We start from the raw sequence: 18,260 nt of genomic DNA, 5'->3' as shown, positions 1-18,260 counted from the left end.
ACATCAGTTACCCATCTTTTTTCTCAGAAATGAAATCTTGAATAATAGATACTGTTGCCAACTGGTCTTTTCAGGCCTGATGATTACCCCCAAACCACAAACAATTATTTTCACACAACCTCTCAGGAGCCTTGCCTAGCCCCTGGTCTACATCACCATCACCCTCATCCACCACAGACAGGGGTTTCTTTTCCTGCAACAAAGAAAGAAACAGGACTGACACAGGTATCAGAAGACATGATTCAGCTCAACTTCATCAGCCTCAAGCTCTAACAGCTCTGATTTTAGTCCAGTTTCTTTCTTTCTAGTCTTAGGCACATAAGTAGCAGTGCTAAGAGTAGCATCAACACAGATCTACTTTTTTCCCCCTGATTTAAAGGTTTAGTTTCGTAAAACTTAAAATACAGCCCAGCAAGTCAAACACCTTTTCACGTTGTCTATGTAACCAGCAGAACTATATAGCTGACTTATTCAAAATGCAAAGAAGGAAGATAATACAGACATATATGTGTATACCCAGTTACCCTACTAGCACGTATTTTAGGGGCTTCAATGTAAATTATTTTCTCCAAATACCAATAGGAGTTGCATGAATGTAGGGATGGCAGGATCTCTATAGCAATGTTTCTAAAGTCCCAGTTCATAAATACGCTGAAATTTCAGGCCTTGCACCTGCACATATTCACCAATTTAAGAATAAAACAGGAGACTTAAAGTGCAATCCTTCACTAGAATGGGAACTGGCACTCTAAAATAACTTGCCCCATTATTGCTGTTGCAATGTCTGTGCAATTCTATTTTCAGTTCCTTTTCTATAGAAAAATATGTCAGTGGTCTTTAAAAATAGACACCAATACAAACAGAGCAGTTTTGTTCATGTTATCCCAATCATATCCCAGTAAGTGCACACAACAGAAAGAAACAAACATTAGTGAGGCAAAAAAGTACCAACTTTACAAGAAATTCTAAACCAAAAGGAAGTTGGACTTCTTTTTACCCGCTGTAGACATTGTCAGCACTGTGTTAAATTTAGGCACATTATCTTTGGAATTAAGAGGCTTGATCAAAGACTGGACCTTTCAGACATAGCAATGGTATTATATAAAAATTTAATAGGACCTTACACATCGAAAATCTGGAACATCCTGTACTTAAACACTCAATCATGCTCATACCAACTTTAAAAAAAGGCACGGTAAAACTTAGCATATTAGGACATACTTTAAAAATTTATGCAAGGACTTCGATAGAGGAAGGGGTAGAATTTATCTGTTCTAACACTGATGTCGATACCTGAGCTAGTCCACCTAAATTTCTTTTCTTTTCAGTGGGGAAAGAAGGCAATTCTAGGTTGCAATTCACCTAATCCGAAAACACGAGTCTAAAACAGGTACTTCTACTATAAAAGTGATCTAGATGAGTAAGTTTAGATGTAGAAATATACAATGCAGACTTCCAAAGGCAAACGGTAGCCATATTACATACATTAACTTTACAGAAGCAAAAAGAAATATCTGGACTGCAAAATGGGACTTCCATTTGTAAGAAATCGAGTTTTCAAAACTGACCCACTGTCCCTGGTGCTTTATTTTTTGGTTTGCCACTTAATGACACCATAAAATGGTAGGGTATTCCAGAACCTGGTACTCCGCAGTAAACGAAGCCTACTTCAAGTGCCTGAAAAAGAGCTGGGGAAAAGGGGGGAAGGAGGGGAGGAGTGCCAATCAGAAGGCACTTCTCAGAAAAAAAATAATTGCTTTAAGATATATCTACTGCCAGACAGGCATGGAAGAGTTTGAGAGTAACAATGCTCCTACATGATGTGTGAAGTCAAATGCACCCAGTTTCCTGCTTCTGTAAGCAGGTGCTGCAAACCTCAGTTCTTCCTGTCCTATACTTTGTCTAAGCAGTTTTGTATCTCTGAAACATCCAGCAACAGCACTTGAAGGAAGGAGGGAGAACCTTTGTGAACAACAAAGAAAATGCTTCCAGTTGAGCTTAAAAACATCACTCCAGAGTACATCAAAACGGAGAGGTGAAGAACTGTGTTTTTCTGCCCATGCTCCAACCTCTCAAAATAAGGGGCACAGATCTCAGGGTGCTACCATGCCCTTTGCAACACTGCAGAGCCACATAATTTGGTAAAAGAGGTACGGAAAATATTCCCCGCTGCCTTTCAACATGGAACTCCCTTGCAGATAGAAAAGAATATGCAAAGATTTTGGGAAGCCATCGTTAAGGGACAGGGAAAATCTGCAGTAATCTGCTCAGGCTTTTTTAGTTTGTAGAGATAATAACAGTCAACTCAACATGTGCAGATGCCCAATTAGGAGTTTTTTCACAAGAGAAAAAAAAGCAGCAAGCCACAAGGGGCGGGAATATGCACAGAATCACCTATTCTTAGTAGTAAACTTTAGTCAGAGCCATTTATTTGGCTGGGAAAATCAGTTCATATTTTGGCAATCATCTTTGCAAACATAACAGTCAGTAACTCACTTTCTTTGTTTCCATAAGCAATGAAAACCTCATATTCTGCAGTCGCTTGCAGAGTCCCCCATTTACATCATGGCCTTCAATTCTGCTGGCAAGCAGATTTTCTAGATAGCTGTTTTCTTTATATCTTAGCTTATTTGCAAAGAGCTGTGTGTGGGTTGTTTTGGGGTTTTTGTTTGTTTATTTTCGACTCAAGCACAATTATCTTTTTTATTCCTTTGCTGTAACAGTGACTGTGTAGAATTAGCAACCCTCCATAACTGCCAATTTCACATACTCACTTTCTCAATCATGAGATTTCAGAGTCATAAAATACTGCTTTTGCCTATTTTTCTACAGTTTAAAAGTAAAATGATTGCTCTTTGCTGTTCAATAGAAGATGGGTTTATCCAGCCCTCATTCATGTGGGCTGCAGACTTATTTTTAATCCCTTCAGAACTGTGGCAGGAAGAGAAGCCACCAATAAAACGTGTACAGTGACAATATCCTGTTATGGCTAGTTTTTCCTTCCTTATTTCTACTCAGAATCTGCAGCACGCTCACTTCATGCTCATTTATTTTGGATCTTGAACCATACAAGAAGGCAAGAACATAATCCCAGCTGTTCAGTTATGCCTGTGTTATAAGCATCTTACATCTACAGCAAATATCTCTGGAAGCTGAACTTTGGAGCATGTCTAATTTTAGGCATTCAAATTCAGACGCTCTTGAAAACAACTTGGAGATGACAAACACTTGGGAGTCAGCGCAAGTCAAACATCACTAAAATATCTGGAAATCATTAATACCTTTCCTAAAAGGTCATGTTCTGAATTAATTCCAGGGGCTATCACCTACAAAATAAAATAAAAAAAAAAATTAAAAAAAAAAATCCTATTTTTCAAACTTAGCAACCAAATCAAAACAAAAACTAACAGGAAAACAGCATGAGCAAGTGTCAATTGGTGAATAAAGACATGCATAATAAACAGTTAAAAAAGAAGACATACTTGGATTTTGTTATTAATTTGCACTGTACTATCTCTGAAGAAAAAAATATTTCATTTCCTTGCCTCATTACAGTCATGCTGCCTTCTTTATATATCCCCCACTAGTGTTCAATACTTCTATTTGCACACAGCACAGCAGAACTTTGGGTTGTAACACTGATATTTTCCAAAGACAACTGCCATATCAGAAGGACAAAAATCCACCCACATCTATTACTTAACCACAGCATTATATTTTCCTCCAGTATTCTTGCCATGCTATGAGTCAGCAATAGCAGAAACTTAACTTTATTTCCTTTACAAAAGACAGCAATCATTGGGCAACAGGAATAAGTCTCATATTTTTTTCCCTTTTAACAGCTTGGAAAAAAAAGAAAAGAATGCTTTTACATTTTAGAATTATTACAGTGATATTCCTACTATGAAGTGACAGGCAACTTATTGTCCAAGAAACAAAGTACAGCAACAAAATTCCATAAACTCCAAGTGAGCTCTTCTCAAAGTACCCTACTAACTTGAACACAGCCAGGGAAAAGAAATTCAGCAATCCTTTAAGTTGCATAAATAATTATAACTTCCCTTTCAAACAAGCCCTTCACACCTAAAGCCTAAAAAAATCCCATGCTTTAAAGGAACTAGGACATTGCACGATCCACACAGCTGGCTTGCAAAATTTATTTCCATCTTCTATCTCAAGGTTTTATACCACTAACATCTGGCTATCTCAGAGGCACTTTGAGAAAGCATTTCAGGTTTGATTTTCAGCAAACTTAGGGTATCTCAAAACACACATAGATTTTTTTTTCCCCACTTACTGTAGCACTAGGGTGCAGAGTGTGGTAGTATGTTAGCTTCGCTGATGCTGGAAGGTGCCTGAGCAATGATCAGCATGTACTTTACATGGGACTAGAGAAAGGAGACGCAGAAGGGGGTGACCAGAAACGTGGGTCTCCACTGGGTGCTCAAAGTCTCTCCAGTCACAACCCAGTACTCTTACCTGCCACCAAGTAAATGAGGCCACTGACACCTGCCATTTAGGGTCTTCTAAAGTGATCTGGTACATTGCCCTTGTTAGTGACTATGCTCAAAACCTGAAGTGTCAGAGAGAAAGGAAAAAGAAGAGGCAGATACAGAATCAGTTTTCTCCAAATAATCATTTAAACCCTAACAACTCTATAAAAAAAAAAAAAAAAAAAGAACAAACCCAACAAAAAAACAAAAACAAAAAAAAACCAAACACACACACAAAAAAAAAATAATCCAGGAAGCCTGAAATAGTTAGGCAAATGAGGTAATGGCACACAAAATGTGTGACTGATTACTGTTAGATAAGAGAGTACTCTCAGAACCCAAAGGATGCTGGCAGACTACACCTCCTGGTGTAGTCTCTTCAAAGAGAACATGCAGATCACAATACCTCCAAATACAGGTTTAAGGATATGCAGCATGAACTGAAGAGAGAGGAAATGCTCAGCCTATGCACAAAAAAAAGGACCCCAAAAACCCAACAGTTAAAAATCAGGACAAGGAAGAAGATAACCAAGAAGGAAACACATTGCAGAGCATATAAGGGGTCAGTTGCTTTCTGTATAAGCTAATAGCAGGCCAGCTGTAGCTTGGGCACCTTGAAAGCGTGATGTTGGAGAAGTGACATCTCTTGGGCATTGGCTGATCTTTCCTACAGAGATCTGCTGCTTCCTGCTATAACACCATGTAAAAAATAACCTCAAGTAATAAATCCAGGGTTGAGTCAAGCCCTGGGAAGGGATGGCAATTAGCAGACCCACTCACCCATAATGGGAGCAGCAGCCTTGCTTGGGACTGCCAGCAGCAACACTAGTGGCAGAGCTGCCAGAAACCGATGCCTGCAGAAGGGACAGGCCTTCAAAAGAGCCAGCAAAAGAACACGTACTTCCAAAAGCTTTCCCTGTTAAGCTATTAAGTATCTTACTCTAGATATACATGCTCTTTCATATAAACATCCAAGTCCATGCTGGCTCTGGCGAAGTTCTTGGCCTTAGCAGCATCCTGTTGAAATGGTTTTTACAGTCCAGTTCTGGGCTGCATGAAAAAGACCTTAATTTTAATCACCACTGAATCTGCAGCCTTTCAATGTTATCACAGTTTTCTCTTCACATGGAGAAATACTGGGATGCAAAAGGAAGGAAATCCTAGATCTATTAGATCCATCTTATTTATGCCGCTCATGTATGCTTTCACTACGATGCCTCTTAACAGACACACTTCTAAAACATACAACCCAGTTCTTAAACATGCAAAAGAGAAATGAAGGAAGTCTACCCTGGACTTTCTTTTCTTGTACATTGTTCACATTTTCATTCCGGTTTCATGGCAAAGAACAGCTACAGTCATCTTTTGATTGACAAGAGCAACTACAACAGGACAGAAACATAATTATATCACCCATTTCCCTCTGCCTTGTACCATTCCTTGTTCTAATCCTCACTTTAGTTACCAGTTAGCATCAGCAGAACAACTCTAAACCTTCGTTTTTCCAAACTGCTGAGCCCATTTTCCTCCCTGCCATGTTACATTTGCAACTGGGAACTGAAGCCCTAGCAGATAAGTAGCCATAAAGGTAACAAAGTTACATTCTCTAAATAAAAAAATCCAAACAAACGTTTTCTCTCTCAAGAGGCTATCCTGTTTCACAATGTACCACAGCAATATGCCTACACTTTCAACATACTTGTATGAAGTAGGAAAAACCCACCCATACACTGAGTGCAGTGTTTTTGTTGCTGTAGCAACTACAGACCACAGTTTTTTGCCTCAAGAGAATTAGCATGAACACAAACATACATACAAAAGCATAAACAGCTGTGGGTGCTAACGGTGCCTACAACTCACTGTGGATGTGTAATGCTGCCATCAAAAACTGGATTTAATTCAAAACGTAAGTCTTTTGGCTTCCCATTTGCTGTCTACAATTTGTCTCTATTTGTCTACACTTGCTCTTCACCTTCAGCACAGCATAGCTGGCAAAACACCCTGAGAAACTCTGCCACATAAGAAGTTTAAATGTAAAACAGCTTAAACTCTGCTTGTGAATGAACAAAGTCGTTCTAAAACTCTCTCTCAAACAGATAAATGACTGATCTAGCAGCTGGAATTTGCTGGTAAAAATGCTTACAGCAAAATGTAGGAGTCAGTGATTTGAACTTGCCCTCTGTGTGTGTGCACATGAGATAAATAAAGTCAATACTGCACTACTCCCCTACTTTAACACTCCCTTGCGCTGGTAACAGGAGAAAACCTACTTTCAGTAGTTTATAAGGTCATTTAAGCTGCGTGGAAGAGTTAATAATTAAATCTTTTTTACTCAGCAGTCCTTAAAACAAGAAAGTTTAAAATAAAACTGATAATGGAGCATGAAAACAAGCATGGAAGCTATTCAAGAAATGTCAGGAGCCAGGGAATTCTCAAATGTCTCATTTTTTGCCTTGTCATTTTGCCTTTCCCATTCCTGCCCTATCTGCATACCAGTTACCAGTGCCAAACTGCACTTCAGCAAGAAACCACAAATGAAGAAATTGCTCACGTCCAATTAGAGCTTTATCACAAGACCAGGACCCATAGAAGCAGCAAATGCTCACCCTGTGCATGACAGTGAGCAGCTGAAGCTTATTTCTTGGCCTGTTTTTTAGTTTTTTAGTATTCTGCATGCAATCCAAAAGACTGATCTAAAGGAGTGTTTTGTCATCTCTTCCCCCCCCCTCCAGCATCCCCACCTGATGCACTCACTGAACTTGGACACTGTGGAACATAGTCTCACACTGATTAATAATTTTTAAAGCTGCTGTTCCATAGGACTGACAGATTTTTATCTGGGATTTACCAGGCAGATAGACACACTCAGGTCTATCTGCCCTTTGTATAAATCATCTAGGACTGTAACTCACATGCTTTCAGGCAACATCCGACTCTCTATGCTGTAGTGTCACCTGAGGATACAGGCAAAATTCCCATTATCCAGGCACCTAATCACCCGGGAACACCAGGTAAATGTTCAGAGTCCTCAAATCCCCTGTGGAGAAAGCATCCAGAAAGAGGAAATCCAAGAATGAAGTATTGTTCTAATATTTAGTATTTGTTTTGTCTAAGACCAGGTAGCATGTCAGCAGTCATGCTATAGGCTGATTGACTAACTTTCTTACTTTCTTAATAGTCTTCCTAGTAATATAATGACTACACCCCTCCAGAAGGAAAACCAACAAAAAAAAAACAACAACAAAACAAAACAAAAACAAGATGCTAAAGCTGTCTAGTTAATATTCTGAATTTTGGTTTAAAAAATATTTTTATTCAGGTACTTTACTAAAACTTACAGGAATGCCTGAGAACAAACTCTTTGGGAATTTGTAAATGTGTCAATTTATTTGAGTCAAAAATGTGTTTACTGGGCTTTTTTTTTTTTTTCCCCTTTCACGTTATTGAGCTTGCTTTATTTTTAAGCCTGAATTTTTCTTATCCTGAGGGAAGCCCTAAACACGGTAGAAAAAGTATTTCCCACCCAAAATCCAGTTAAGGATGCAGCATACTCTAAGTAGCCCCCAAACAAAGTTCTAAGAAAACATTTATGTCAGAAACTATTGCTTATGTTTTTGGTTTTGCTTTTGTGCTCACCTACAATTTTGCAAAAGCTGTTTAAAATGCCTTAAGCCAGGGAAAAAAAGGACTGGTGAAAAAAAACCAAAACAGTTCCAATCAAGACTGGAAGATGGGAGAATGATCAAATCCCACCTCGCCCTGGGGAAGGACCACCCGAAGAGCCTCTCCTGGGCTGTTTTTCTCCACATACCGTTCTCCCCATTGGCAGAAGCAGGACAGGCTGACCCAGCTGGGCCCCGTATAAAACAGGCTGGATTCCACATTGTCAGAAGTGACCAAACAAGCCTAACCAGTGCCATGCTCTGAAGAAATCGCCAGATGGAGGTCAGAGATTTTCCCCTATGCTTGTCTTCGCAAACCCTGCGGTACTGCAGAAGTGGGTCTGAAGAGCAAAGCAGCTGAGGATGAGGACTCCTTTTTCCTATGACTTGCTGTCTGGAGGGTCTCACTTCAGAGAAGGTGAGCTGTGGTGCTGCCGGCTGTTCAGCAGCAGAAGTACTGCAGACTCTTGGGGGACATCCTTCAGCTTCACATTCTCAGAGAACAGCACTGTGTAGATGCTCTGAGGCCACTTCACATACAAAGCATGCAAAGTCAAGATTAATTCTCAAAGAGCACTCCTGATCCAAACTTGTTAACATAAACACACCCACTATTAGTAAAGGACAGTAGGAATCTAAGTTTGGGCTATGTTTTCATGAGCAAGCCTGAATTTCCAGAAGCTCTCCATAAGTACCCTCACTAGACTCCCCGAGCATCCAAGAGCTGAGGATTGGTACCTGCAAGGTGACCTGTAATTACTAGATTACCTACAGAGGGTTGTTTTTTTTTCCAATCCAAAGAGAAACACACCCCATTGACATCTCATTTTTTATTTGGTTTTGGACAAGTGCAAAAGCCTGGATTCACCTCCGCACTGATGACAAGCCAACACTGCAGCCTCCCCTGCCCGGCAATTACCAGCACCACTTGCAGTCTGGCAAGTCTTCCTCAGGAGCTGCCCATTCTCATGAACAGTAACAGGAGCCAAGGAGCAGCCAGGGCATTAAATACTGTGCCAAGCTGGCCAATGCATAGTAAATCCTAAGCATCAGGGGCTCCCCTGAAAGCACAGAGCCAGCTCTGTGCTCAGTGCCTAGACCCCTAGGCTGGAGCTCAAGAACCTTTGTCACTACTTCATATTGTCTCAAAATGGTTGCAGAGCACCATAAATCAGTGCTGGTGAGATTAATGTGCAGAAAAGGTTTTGGAAAACTTTATGCAGCACTTCAATGTTTATTTTTCCAGATCTCATTTAACACAAATGAGAAGGAAAGTGCTTAAAAGGGGGAAAATTGCAAGTGGCCAATTCCAGTTGCACTTTTGTCCCTTGCCAAATAAAAAAACTTAATAGAACAGACTTTGTTTTCAAGGCATGAAGGATGTGGAAATATTTACACCCATAATATCAACATATCAGCCATAAGGTTCAAGACTGCAGTGCCGAACTGAGTAAGAACACATTGAAGAAGGCAGCATGTGTTCCCAAGTCAGAGGAAAATTTGTATTATTGCAATTGTCAGTAATAGCTGACCTGAACAGAAGCAAATATTTTAGATACAGCCTTACTCCTTAGGAAGCACTATACATCTGTCTCAGGGCTCTCTCAGGAACATACAGAATTTGGGCCCTACACAAGCACGTACACCAGGTTAGAGTGGATTTGCTCTAAATACACAGAAAAGCCATGCAGCCCACCAACACTGTGAACAGCCCTGCTTGCAGGCACCTCTTTAACTAGAGACCCAGTTAAACAAGGTCAGCAAGACTATGCCTCTGTTCTTTAAATCCAATGCCATGTCCTTCATGGCATTACAACAAAAAGATCTCTTTTAAGGAAAAAAAAAAAAATCTGAGTACTCAAAAATCAGAAAATATCAAAATTAAAGTTGGTTTTGGCAACCTAAGTGATAGCTTTCTATAAATGCATTTTGAGATGTTGATTTCAAATTTCATTTTTCTTACTGTTTCTCAAATAACTAAAAGTCACACAGCTTTACTTTTTTGCAGTTGAGGTTGTCAGGCAGGTAAGCTCTAAATCTGCTGCAACTCAAAATGAAAACATTGAATTTCCAATTGCAAAATGGCTGGCATTAGGAAATTAAACCATAGAATAGTTCATACCAAACATGGACAGTTGTTGCTGTTGCCTTAGAGTAGCTTTTTTCAAGTAAAAATCAGATACTAGCCCCACTTATGTCTTGAATGAACTTCTATCTTTGGTTATCTTGCTCCAATCTACAACAGATTACCTGTTTTCCTCAGCATTACATTTTCTAATGCTTCTATTGACAGCCATTAGAGGAACCTCAAAATCCCCAGCTTAGTGGAGTCCCTAGAAAGGTAATTTTTTTATTTGGCTTTTCACTGCCCCCCCCCAAATTATTAGTAAAGTCATGTAAACAGGTTTGGAACTAACACATCTGCTGACTAACTAAACCAGAAAGCATAGAAGTAAAACTGAAGTCGGACAACAAGAGAGCTGGAAAATGTGAAATTTAAGAACACAAGCCCTGATTTGGGGAACAGAAGTCATGGTGATTTTTGTAAAATGAGATTTAAACTAATTCAACAGCATGTTTTTGGCAGAGAGCTATTCAAACTCAGGGAACAGTGGGAAGACATCACTCATACTTCAACTATCTCAAGACTCGAAGGCATGTCGCACAGTCCCTCCCCAGAGTTAGTGCTTTATTTAAACTGCTGCCAAAATATAAACATGCAGACCAGCTCCAATGAAAGAATTAAAATGCAAAATAAGACATACAACCAGAAGGCAAAGCAGCAAAAATAAGAGTTTAAATGGTTATTTTTTTTCGCTTGGAGGAACATGGTGGGCCTCATCAATGAAAATACTGAAGTTAAAAGCTCTCCAGTAGAAACATCAGAAGATGCCCACTTTTTTTTTTTTGAGAGAGTCTCCTTAAATACAGCACATATTTGCCTGAAAGTCGACAGAGTTGGTACTGTCTGGCACAGGTCAGGGTAATGCCTGCTAAAATGTAAGGTCTATTGTATGGTAGTTGACCGTCTACATTTGAGCTGCTACTTCTAAGCAATAGGTAACCTGGGTTATCAGGGGTACTGCAAAAGAACCTTGAGAAGTGAAACTTTTAAATAGTATGGCTTAACCCTTTGAATGTGAATTACTTCTAGAGATGCCTAGAGCTTAGGATGTCATGGTAAAACTCCACATAGATAAACAGTGCCATTAAACTTACTTTTAGTATACCTTTAAATAGCACATTTATTTCTTTGCTCTGTTTATGCACACATACTCTGTTTACAGGGAGTACGCTATTGAAAGTTTAATGTTTAAATTCCCGTATCTCACTGATCTATGGTAGAGAATAATGTTCCAGAATTGGTGATTTAGGGCATGTGACAAAAGAAGTATACACACCTTGGAAAATATTATTGTATACTGGAGGGATGACATTCCAGAATCGGTGATTTAGAGTGTACATGATAAGGAGGTTAAAAAACACAACCAAAACTTTTTTCCCAATGCCGCCAGAGGTGTGTCATTGACCTAGCCAGATATTTTTAGAACACAATTCAGCTAAACTTCAAAGTCTGCTTTCCTGGGATATGAGGATGAATTGAACACAGAATCTTTTCATCCTTTTTCAAGCTCATTAATCTTGTTACTGAATATAGCGCTTCTCAAAAAAAAATAGTATTTCAATGCTAAATTCAAAGATAAATCATCCATTAAAGAGACATGCAAATATGCACTGGAATGACAGGATTATTTTAACACCTAAAGCAGAAAATATTGCTATGTTCTCATGCAGTACACCATTTACTAAATAAAACGTGAACAGTCTGCCAGGGACACAACACAGATAGGAACTGCACCCTCTTGTAATTCTGTGCTGGTTTTAAACCTAAATTGTAAATTTTTAAAATAACAAAAGCCACCAATGTGAAAGATGACATTTTCATATTCATCCACGCTTCACATAAAGAGTGAGACAATAGCTGGTTATTTGATGGCAAAACATCTTCCATGACCATCACTATAGCTTTTCTGCCCCTGCTATGAAAGGGTAATGATTATGACTTTAGTTTTTCAGACATTCAGCACAACTTTTTTTCTCATCCTTCTCATAGACTGAAATCCCTCTCATGGCTCAGACCTCATGGGAAATTATCTCTAGAAAGAAGAGACAAGTCCTCTCTGTGCTTACCATAGAAGGCAGACACACACAGCTTTCACATACCACAGTGATCCGGAGGGTCTAAGCTCCACCTGTGCGCCTTTGCCTCTTGCTCTCTGGGCACTTCTCTGCATTTCTGGAGGCTCAGGGCCAGCCGCAGGGAACTGCCAGCCCCATGGACCAGAGGGCTGCTACCATTCAACAGGCCAAGCACGAGGACACTGATGTACAGTGACAAACCAGAGATTACCTCCCCCGCCACAGCCTAGCCACTGAGTGGAAGGCACAGAGAACCTGCTGGCACTGAAATAAGGAACTCATTTAAAAACCATGTGGGATTCATATCCAGCAAATTAGTCTTTCGTATGCAGAGCTCCGAGTGAGTGAACTTTTGCCCCTCAGCAAAAGACCTGTCTCATTCAAATGAGCAAAGTAACCACCCACCTGGCAGAAGAGCCCTGTGAAAGTCTTTTTATTTTGTTTCCAAGGGCATTAGCACTGCAGGTCAGGGTTGAAACTCCTGTCACTTGAGGAGACAGCAGTGACACAACACTTGCAAGCAGCAATATGGGTATTTCCCACTTCAGGGCAGCAGGAATCCCTGATGCTCGGTATGGTCCAGCACATTGCAGTGGGGCAAGAGGAGTGGGGAAGACTTTTTTAAATTATTGATAACATCCTCTCATAGGGATAATTAAGTAGGGGTGGGTGGGGAAAGGGATTTCCATGTGAGGAAAGCTGCATTTCAGCACAGTTGTGCTGCAGTTCTGCAACAAACCCTAGCAAGGGGGTCAAGTCCATCAAATCTTCATAGTTTGGTGACCCAGGCAGCCTAACACTGTACGTACACCATGGCATCACAAATAAGCTGGAACAGAAAACGTTTGCTATTCCTGGTTTGTTTAGTGTTCCTGTATTTATCAATCATGGCACGGAATACCTCAAAAAAGAAGCTATTGCTAATCACATACCTTCTAAATTAATAGCTTATAAATAATTATAGGCCTTTACTATTTGACTGGTTTAACATGGAGCAATAGACCTCTTTTTAGCATCAAAACCTGTTTTCTGTTTTAAAAGAAGCAACTGGCACAGTTAGATGTAGGGTTTAATCTAGGAAATGATATATTTCTTACTCAACTTCAAAACCAAACAGTAGTAAAAACTGACACACAGCACCAGCCACTCTGCAAACAGAGGAAGGCAGTTAAATCTCAACCTTCTGTTGGCTTTTACCAGCACGTCTCAGTTGCCCTGGTTTACTTATAGCACAGCTCAACCTCCCAGTAGTTTGTTGGAGACAACTTCTGGTCAGCATGAACTTCCAGACCCGACTTCCTCGTTGTTGAAAGAATGCAGGAGGGCAGCAGGTTCATGCCAGCTAGAGAGACAATGAAGGGGGGGGAGCAACGTTTTCTGCCTGTGTGAGATCAGCTTAACAAGACTACGAACAACCTGACAACACCACAGCCAAAAATATGTTGTCCTGTTAAGCACTTCATGCAAACTTGCTTGCCCACCCGCTCGTGTGTTTTGCGTACCTCCATGCAGGCACTTTGCAATTTCACCGGGCACCTGCACTAGGTTGAGACTTCTGTGCCTCCTTCACAAATCTGCAGCCTGAAACTGACGATGTCCTACCAGACCCCATACACCCACCGCGGTACCCCAGAGGCGGACGAGCATCGCGACTATTTAAACTCTTCAAACTTAGCCACAACTCGCTCAACGCCGTCCCTTAACAGCATCCAGCAGCAGCGACTTCTTGTAAGAGCACAGAAAGAGGAAAGCATTGCCGGGGAAAATAAAGAGCTCTCAGTGCAGCAACGAGCAGCCCGCCCGGCTCAGCTGCACTGCTCACCCCAGCCCGGCCCCCACCTTGCCCCGCTCTGCGCCGCTCGCCTCCGGAAAGCGGTCCTACCCCGGGGTCTTCCGCGGTGGACGGCGCCTCCGCGCTGCCCCAGAGCTCCTTTGCAGATGCGAGGAGTGACAGCCGCGCCGCGCCTGGAGACCCCCGCCGCTCCCGGCACCGCACGGCACGGCAAACAGCCTCACCTGGTCCAGCGGGATGCCCAGCAGCCCGCTCAGCGGGTGCAGCAAGGTGGAGCCGGTGGTACGGTGCGGCGCGCCGAGCAGCTCGGCCATGCTGCATAGCCCCGCACCCGAACCGAACAGGCTCACCGCCTCCGCGCACACCTGCGCGCCCCTCCGCGCCCAGCTCCGCACCGCTCCGCCACCGCCGGCCGCCGCCCCGCCGCGCCACCCGCCGGGCAGCAGGGGGCGCTCGCCGAGGCGGGGCCGCCGGTAACTGGCGGGGCGGGGCTGGCGCTGTAGGGCCCCGTCGGGCTGGGATGGGGGATCCCCCGGTATCCCCGGGGCGTTTACTGTCTTCTTCCATCACCCCCGTGGGAAGGGGGGAGCTAGGATTAGGCTGCCGAGCCCGCTCCTAGGGGGGTCCGTTATAAGGGCGGTTTGCCCCCGCCGGATTCGAAGTTGAAAGGCAACGGCTCTGCCCTGAGGGAGCCCGCATCCCCTCCCTGCGGCGTCGCGGTGCTTACGGGAAGTCAAAAACATCCCGAGCATGGGGAGGAGAGAGGGGAGCGCGCCCGGGGCGAAGGGACGTGCAGTGACAGCGGCGGGCCTGGTTCGGGTGCGCGCACCCGCTCTCTGCGGTAGCGGCAGTGCCGCGGGGGTTCGGTTCCCCCCGGTACGCACCAGCAGCCACAACTAGAAGTGGTTTCCCTGAGCCGTCTCCGCCAGAAGCATTTAACTTCCCTGGCACCTGCGCGGCCAAAGTGCCAGCTCGCAACTGTCCCGAGCAGAGGCAAGCTGGAGTTTCACAACCAAAGCAGCTGTAAAATGGGTTTAGTATGTATGTTTTAACACAGAGGTGGGTTTTTTTCAGCCATTGCTTTCAGAAGTAGTGATGCTTTTAATGGAGAATCACCAAGCATTCAGCCTACAGTTCACGTTGCTGGAAACTCAGATGCATGTGATCTGGGGAAACAGTGACTTTTCTTTGATAGGGGAAGAAAAAGGAGTAGGAGTTCTAAGTGAACTGTTTATCTTGTAAGTGCAATACGCCGTTCAAAAGGTATTCTGCCAAGACCGTATCTCTGCAAAAGGAGTATCCTTGCACTTGCCCTGGACAATGCTGTGTTGTATTGCAAGGAGTGCTTGGGCAACGTTGTGAAGCTTTCTGTTCAGCTTGTGCTGCTGACATGCTTAAAACCTGAAATGCCCCAAAGAGTCTTTGTGGGCTAGGTTTTGGGCTCTTTAATAGGCACATCATTGTCTCTTCTTCAAATAATTGTCAACTGTGTTAGCTGAAACTGTAGTAGTGGCTAAAAAAGGGTAGTATTCCATCTTTAAAGTGTCCTGCTTATACTGTGCTAGAAACCCCAGGCAAAAATTGTTTGGTGGGGAAGGAGTTAACAGCAACAACATTTTCTAAATAGTATTGTTTTAGTGTGCCAGTTTGAAAATATATATATATATGTGTGTGTGTACATACATGCATGCACATACTCACTTTAAGTAGGGAAACTAAACAGTTTGGAAGGACTGGGTAGCCATGCATAAGGGTTCCTAATATTTTCCATTAGAAGGCCCTCTTTCCAGTTTAAAATTTGCCAGCCTGAATCTGTCTGCATGGAACTTTCCACAGGCTGTGTCTACCACAGGCAGGCTGCTTGCTGAGCTTGGGCTAAAACCACTGACCTGCTTTTGGGAACAGAATAAAAGTGATTTATTAAACGCACGAGCTACAAATATTCTCAAAGTGTTTTCACTGTGGAAATCTAGTACCTCTGGGATGGTGACTTCAAGCGTAGGTGTGGTAGTTGTCCTGGAATTGAGGAAATGCCTTTCAATGTCTTTGTGAAACTACTTATGAGTGACCAACTGCCAGAGTTCTGGGGAAAAAGCCACACATAACCCATGTGGACACTCAGGGGTCAGCATATAACATCTCTGAAGACCATAAGCATTTTTCGGCCTTTTGCATTTCCTCCGTATGACTGGACTCACATCTATTTCTGCCACTACATGAGTGGAATATCACATGGCTCCAGGCACAGGAACTGAGAAGAGCATGCATGTGTCTCTGTCAGTACTTGGCCATCTGGGTTTTGTACAGCAGTGGAAACAGCTGCTCTGGAAAGCAGCTGGAAAGAGAAAAGGACAGATGGAGAAAGCCAGGAGCAAGAGCACAAGAAGGAGAAAGGTGGCAGTTTTGAAGTGAGTTAGCACAAGAAGCTTGGTGAAGGGAACTAGAGCAAAGTTGGTTACAGGAACAGAAGCAAAGGGAGCTATGGTAAGGAGGACAGAATTGGTGGTGGAAGCATATCAGCAAGAACAAGGTGGGACAAAAGAGAAGAAAGGCAAGATAGTATCAAGATGAAAACACTGGGCAGATGGGCAGGAGAAGCTGAGTCGCAGCAGGGGAGGAAAGAACGCTGTAATTATTATGAGGAAGACTATCACTGTTGAAAACAATTCCTCAATTCCAGTGCTCCTTTTCTTGTTTAGCTAGTAGCTTTAACTCACATAAGCAAAATACTATCAGCTCTACAGCTTATAGACATGGAAGGCTGGTACAATCCCAAAAGAAGGTAGATTTCACCTCCACACCCAAGCTATCAGCAAGAAAGCTTGGTTTGATGGCTCCTCAGCACAGTCTTTGTTGCACCTCCTTCTTTAGGAGCTTTACTAGTTTGATTACAGGGTAGTACAGATGTAGGGAGCCGGAAGCGTGGGGTGTTATGCAGAGTCTGTGCCCCTGGAAAGGGAAGCCCTGCTATAAAAGACACTTAAACTGGCACTTCATGGAGCCAAGGGACATTAGACAGGGCTAAATGCAACTGAAAACATGCTCCTGGACCCAAACTGGCTCAGGAAAGGTGCATTCACTGTATGCTGCACCTAGATGAGAAAGTTCTCCTAAACTCTGCCATGCTTGAATGTATCACTGCTGTATTTGATTCATAAACTAATTTGCACATAAAAATTGTAAGTCACTGTCTGTTGCCCCCTTGTCTACCTAGGGCAGGACCACCTACAAGGTGTAAAAGTAGTCATAACTTGTCAGACCAAAAGGTTATTTAGGTCTCTTGTCTCTGACAGTGACAACTGTGGATGCTTAGGCAAGGTGTACAAGAAATGCAGCAAACACAGCACAATACTTCTACTTTGCCCTCTCCGAGCTTATAGTAGTCGGGACTTCCCAAAATGAAATTTCATCTGGAATATAATATTTAATAGCCACTGATGGGCTATGTTACATGTCTAATATTTTTCAGATTTACTTATATTTTTGACCTCCACAATATCCCATGAGTTCCACTATTTAATTATGTGCTGTATGATATAGTACTTCCTTTAGTTTGTTTTAAAGCAGCTGCCTCGTAATTTCATTGGGTGCTGCCTTGTTCTTGTGCTGTGAGAAATAAGTGAGTAATCATTGCTTAATCACCTCCCTGATGCTATTTATAACTTCATATACCCTAAGTTGTCTCTTGACCTCACTGAGGCACCTAGTTAATCTCTCGTTATGTGGAAGTTACTGGTATCTTTGTTCTACCTTTTCATCTTAGATTTCTGTTTCTGTTTTTGAAAGGGAAAGACTATAGATTTACATAGTAACATAATGTTGTGTTCTCTATTTCTTTACCAAGAATTCCTACTATCATCTCCAGTAAATTCAAAGTCAAAGGTAATAGGTAATTTACAGCCTAATGCTTTTCCCTGTTTGCATTTATCAGTGTTAAATGTTAGCAGTCTTTAAATTGCCCCACAATACAACACTAAGAAATGTGTTATAGTGTTATAATGAAGCTTTGATCATCTTGAATTATTTCATATCCTTGCTAATTTTGTCTTCTCATCTCATTTTCCAAAAACTTAATGTGTTCTGTTTCCGTCATATTAATTTCCAACTCAATAT

At 42.1% G+C, this 18,260-nt stretch overlaps 1 protein-coding gene across 5 annotated transcripts in view; it reads right to left on the bottom strand.

Moving 5' to 3' along the window:
- The window catches only part of MBOAT1 (membrane bound O-acyltransferase domain containing 1), a 53,304-nt gene extending 38,766 nt beyond the window's left edge, over positions 1-14,538 (bottom strand). For 4 of the 5 annotated variants that reach the window (XM_057424334.1, XM_057424337.1, XM_057424336.1 and 1 more), the window contains exon 1: positions 14,372-14,538. In XM_057424334.1, coding sequence (XP_057280317.1) covers positions 14,372-14,461 — 90 coding nt within the window. In that variant the 5' untranslated portion in view covers positions 14,462-14,538. Of the gene's footprint in view, positions 1-13,975; positions 14,155-14,371 lie in introns of those variants that run through there. The other variant, XM_057424335.1, reaches the window with a different exon arrangement.
- Positions 14,539-18,260: the final 3,722 nt, after the last annotated feature.

This window comes from Pezoporus wallicus, unplaced genomic scaffold (genome assembly GCF_028554395.1).
Source record: "Pezoporus wallicus isolate ANWC-B61680 ecotype Strahan unplaced genomic scaffold, APGP_CSIRO_Pwel_v1 contig_5485, whole genome shotgun sequence".
NCBI lineage: Eukaryota > Metazoa > Chordata > Aves > Psittaciformes > Psittacidae > Pezoporus > Pezoporus wallicus.
This window is presented reverse-complemented; position numbering and strand designations above follow the sequence as displayed.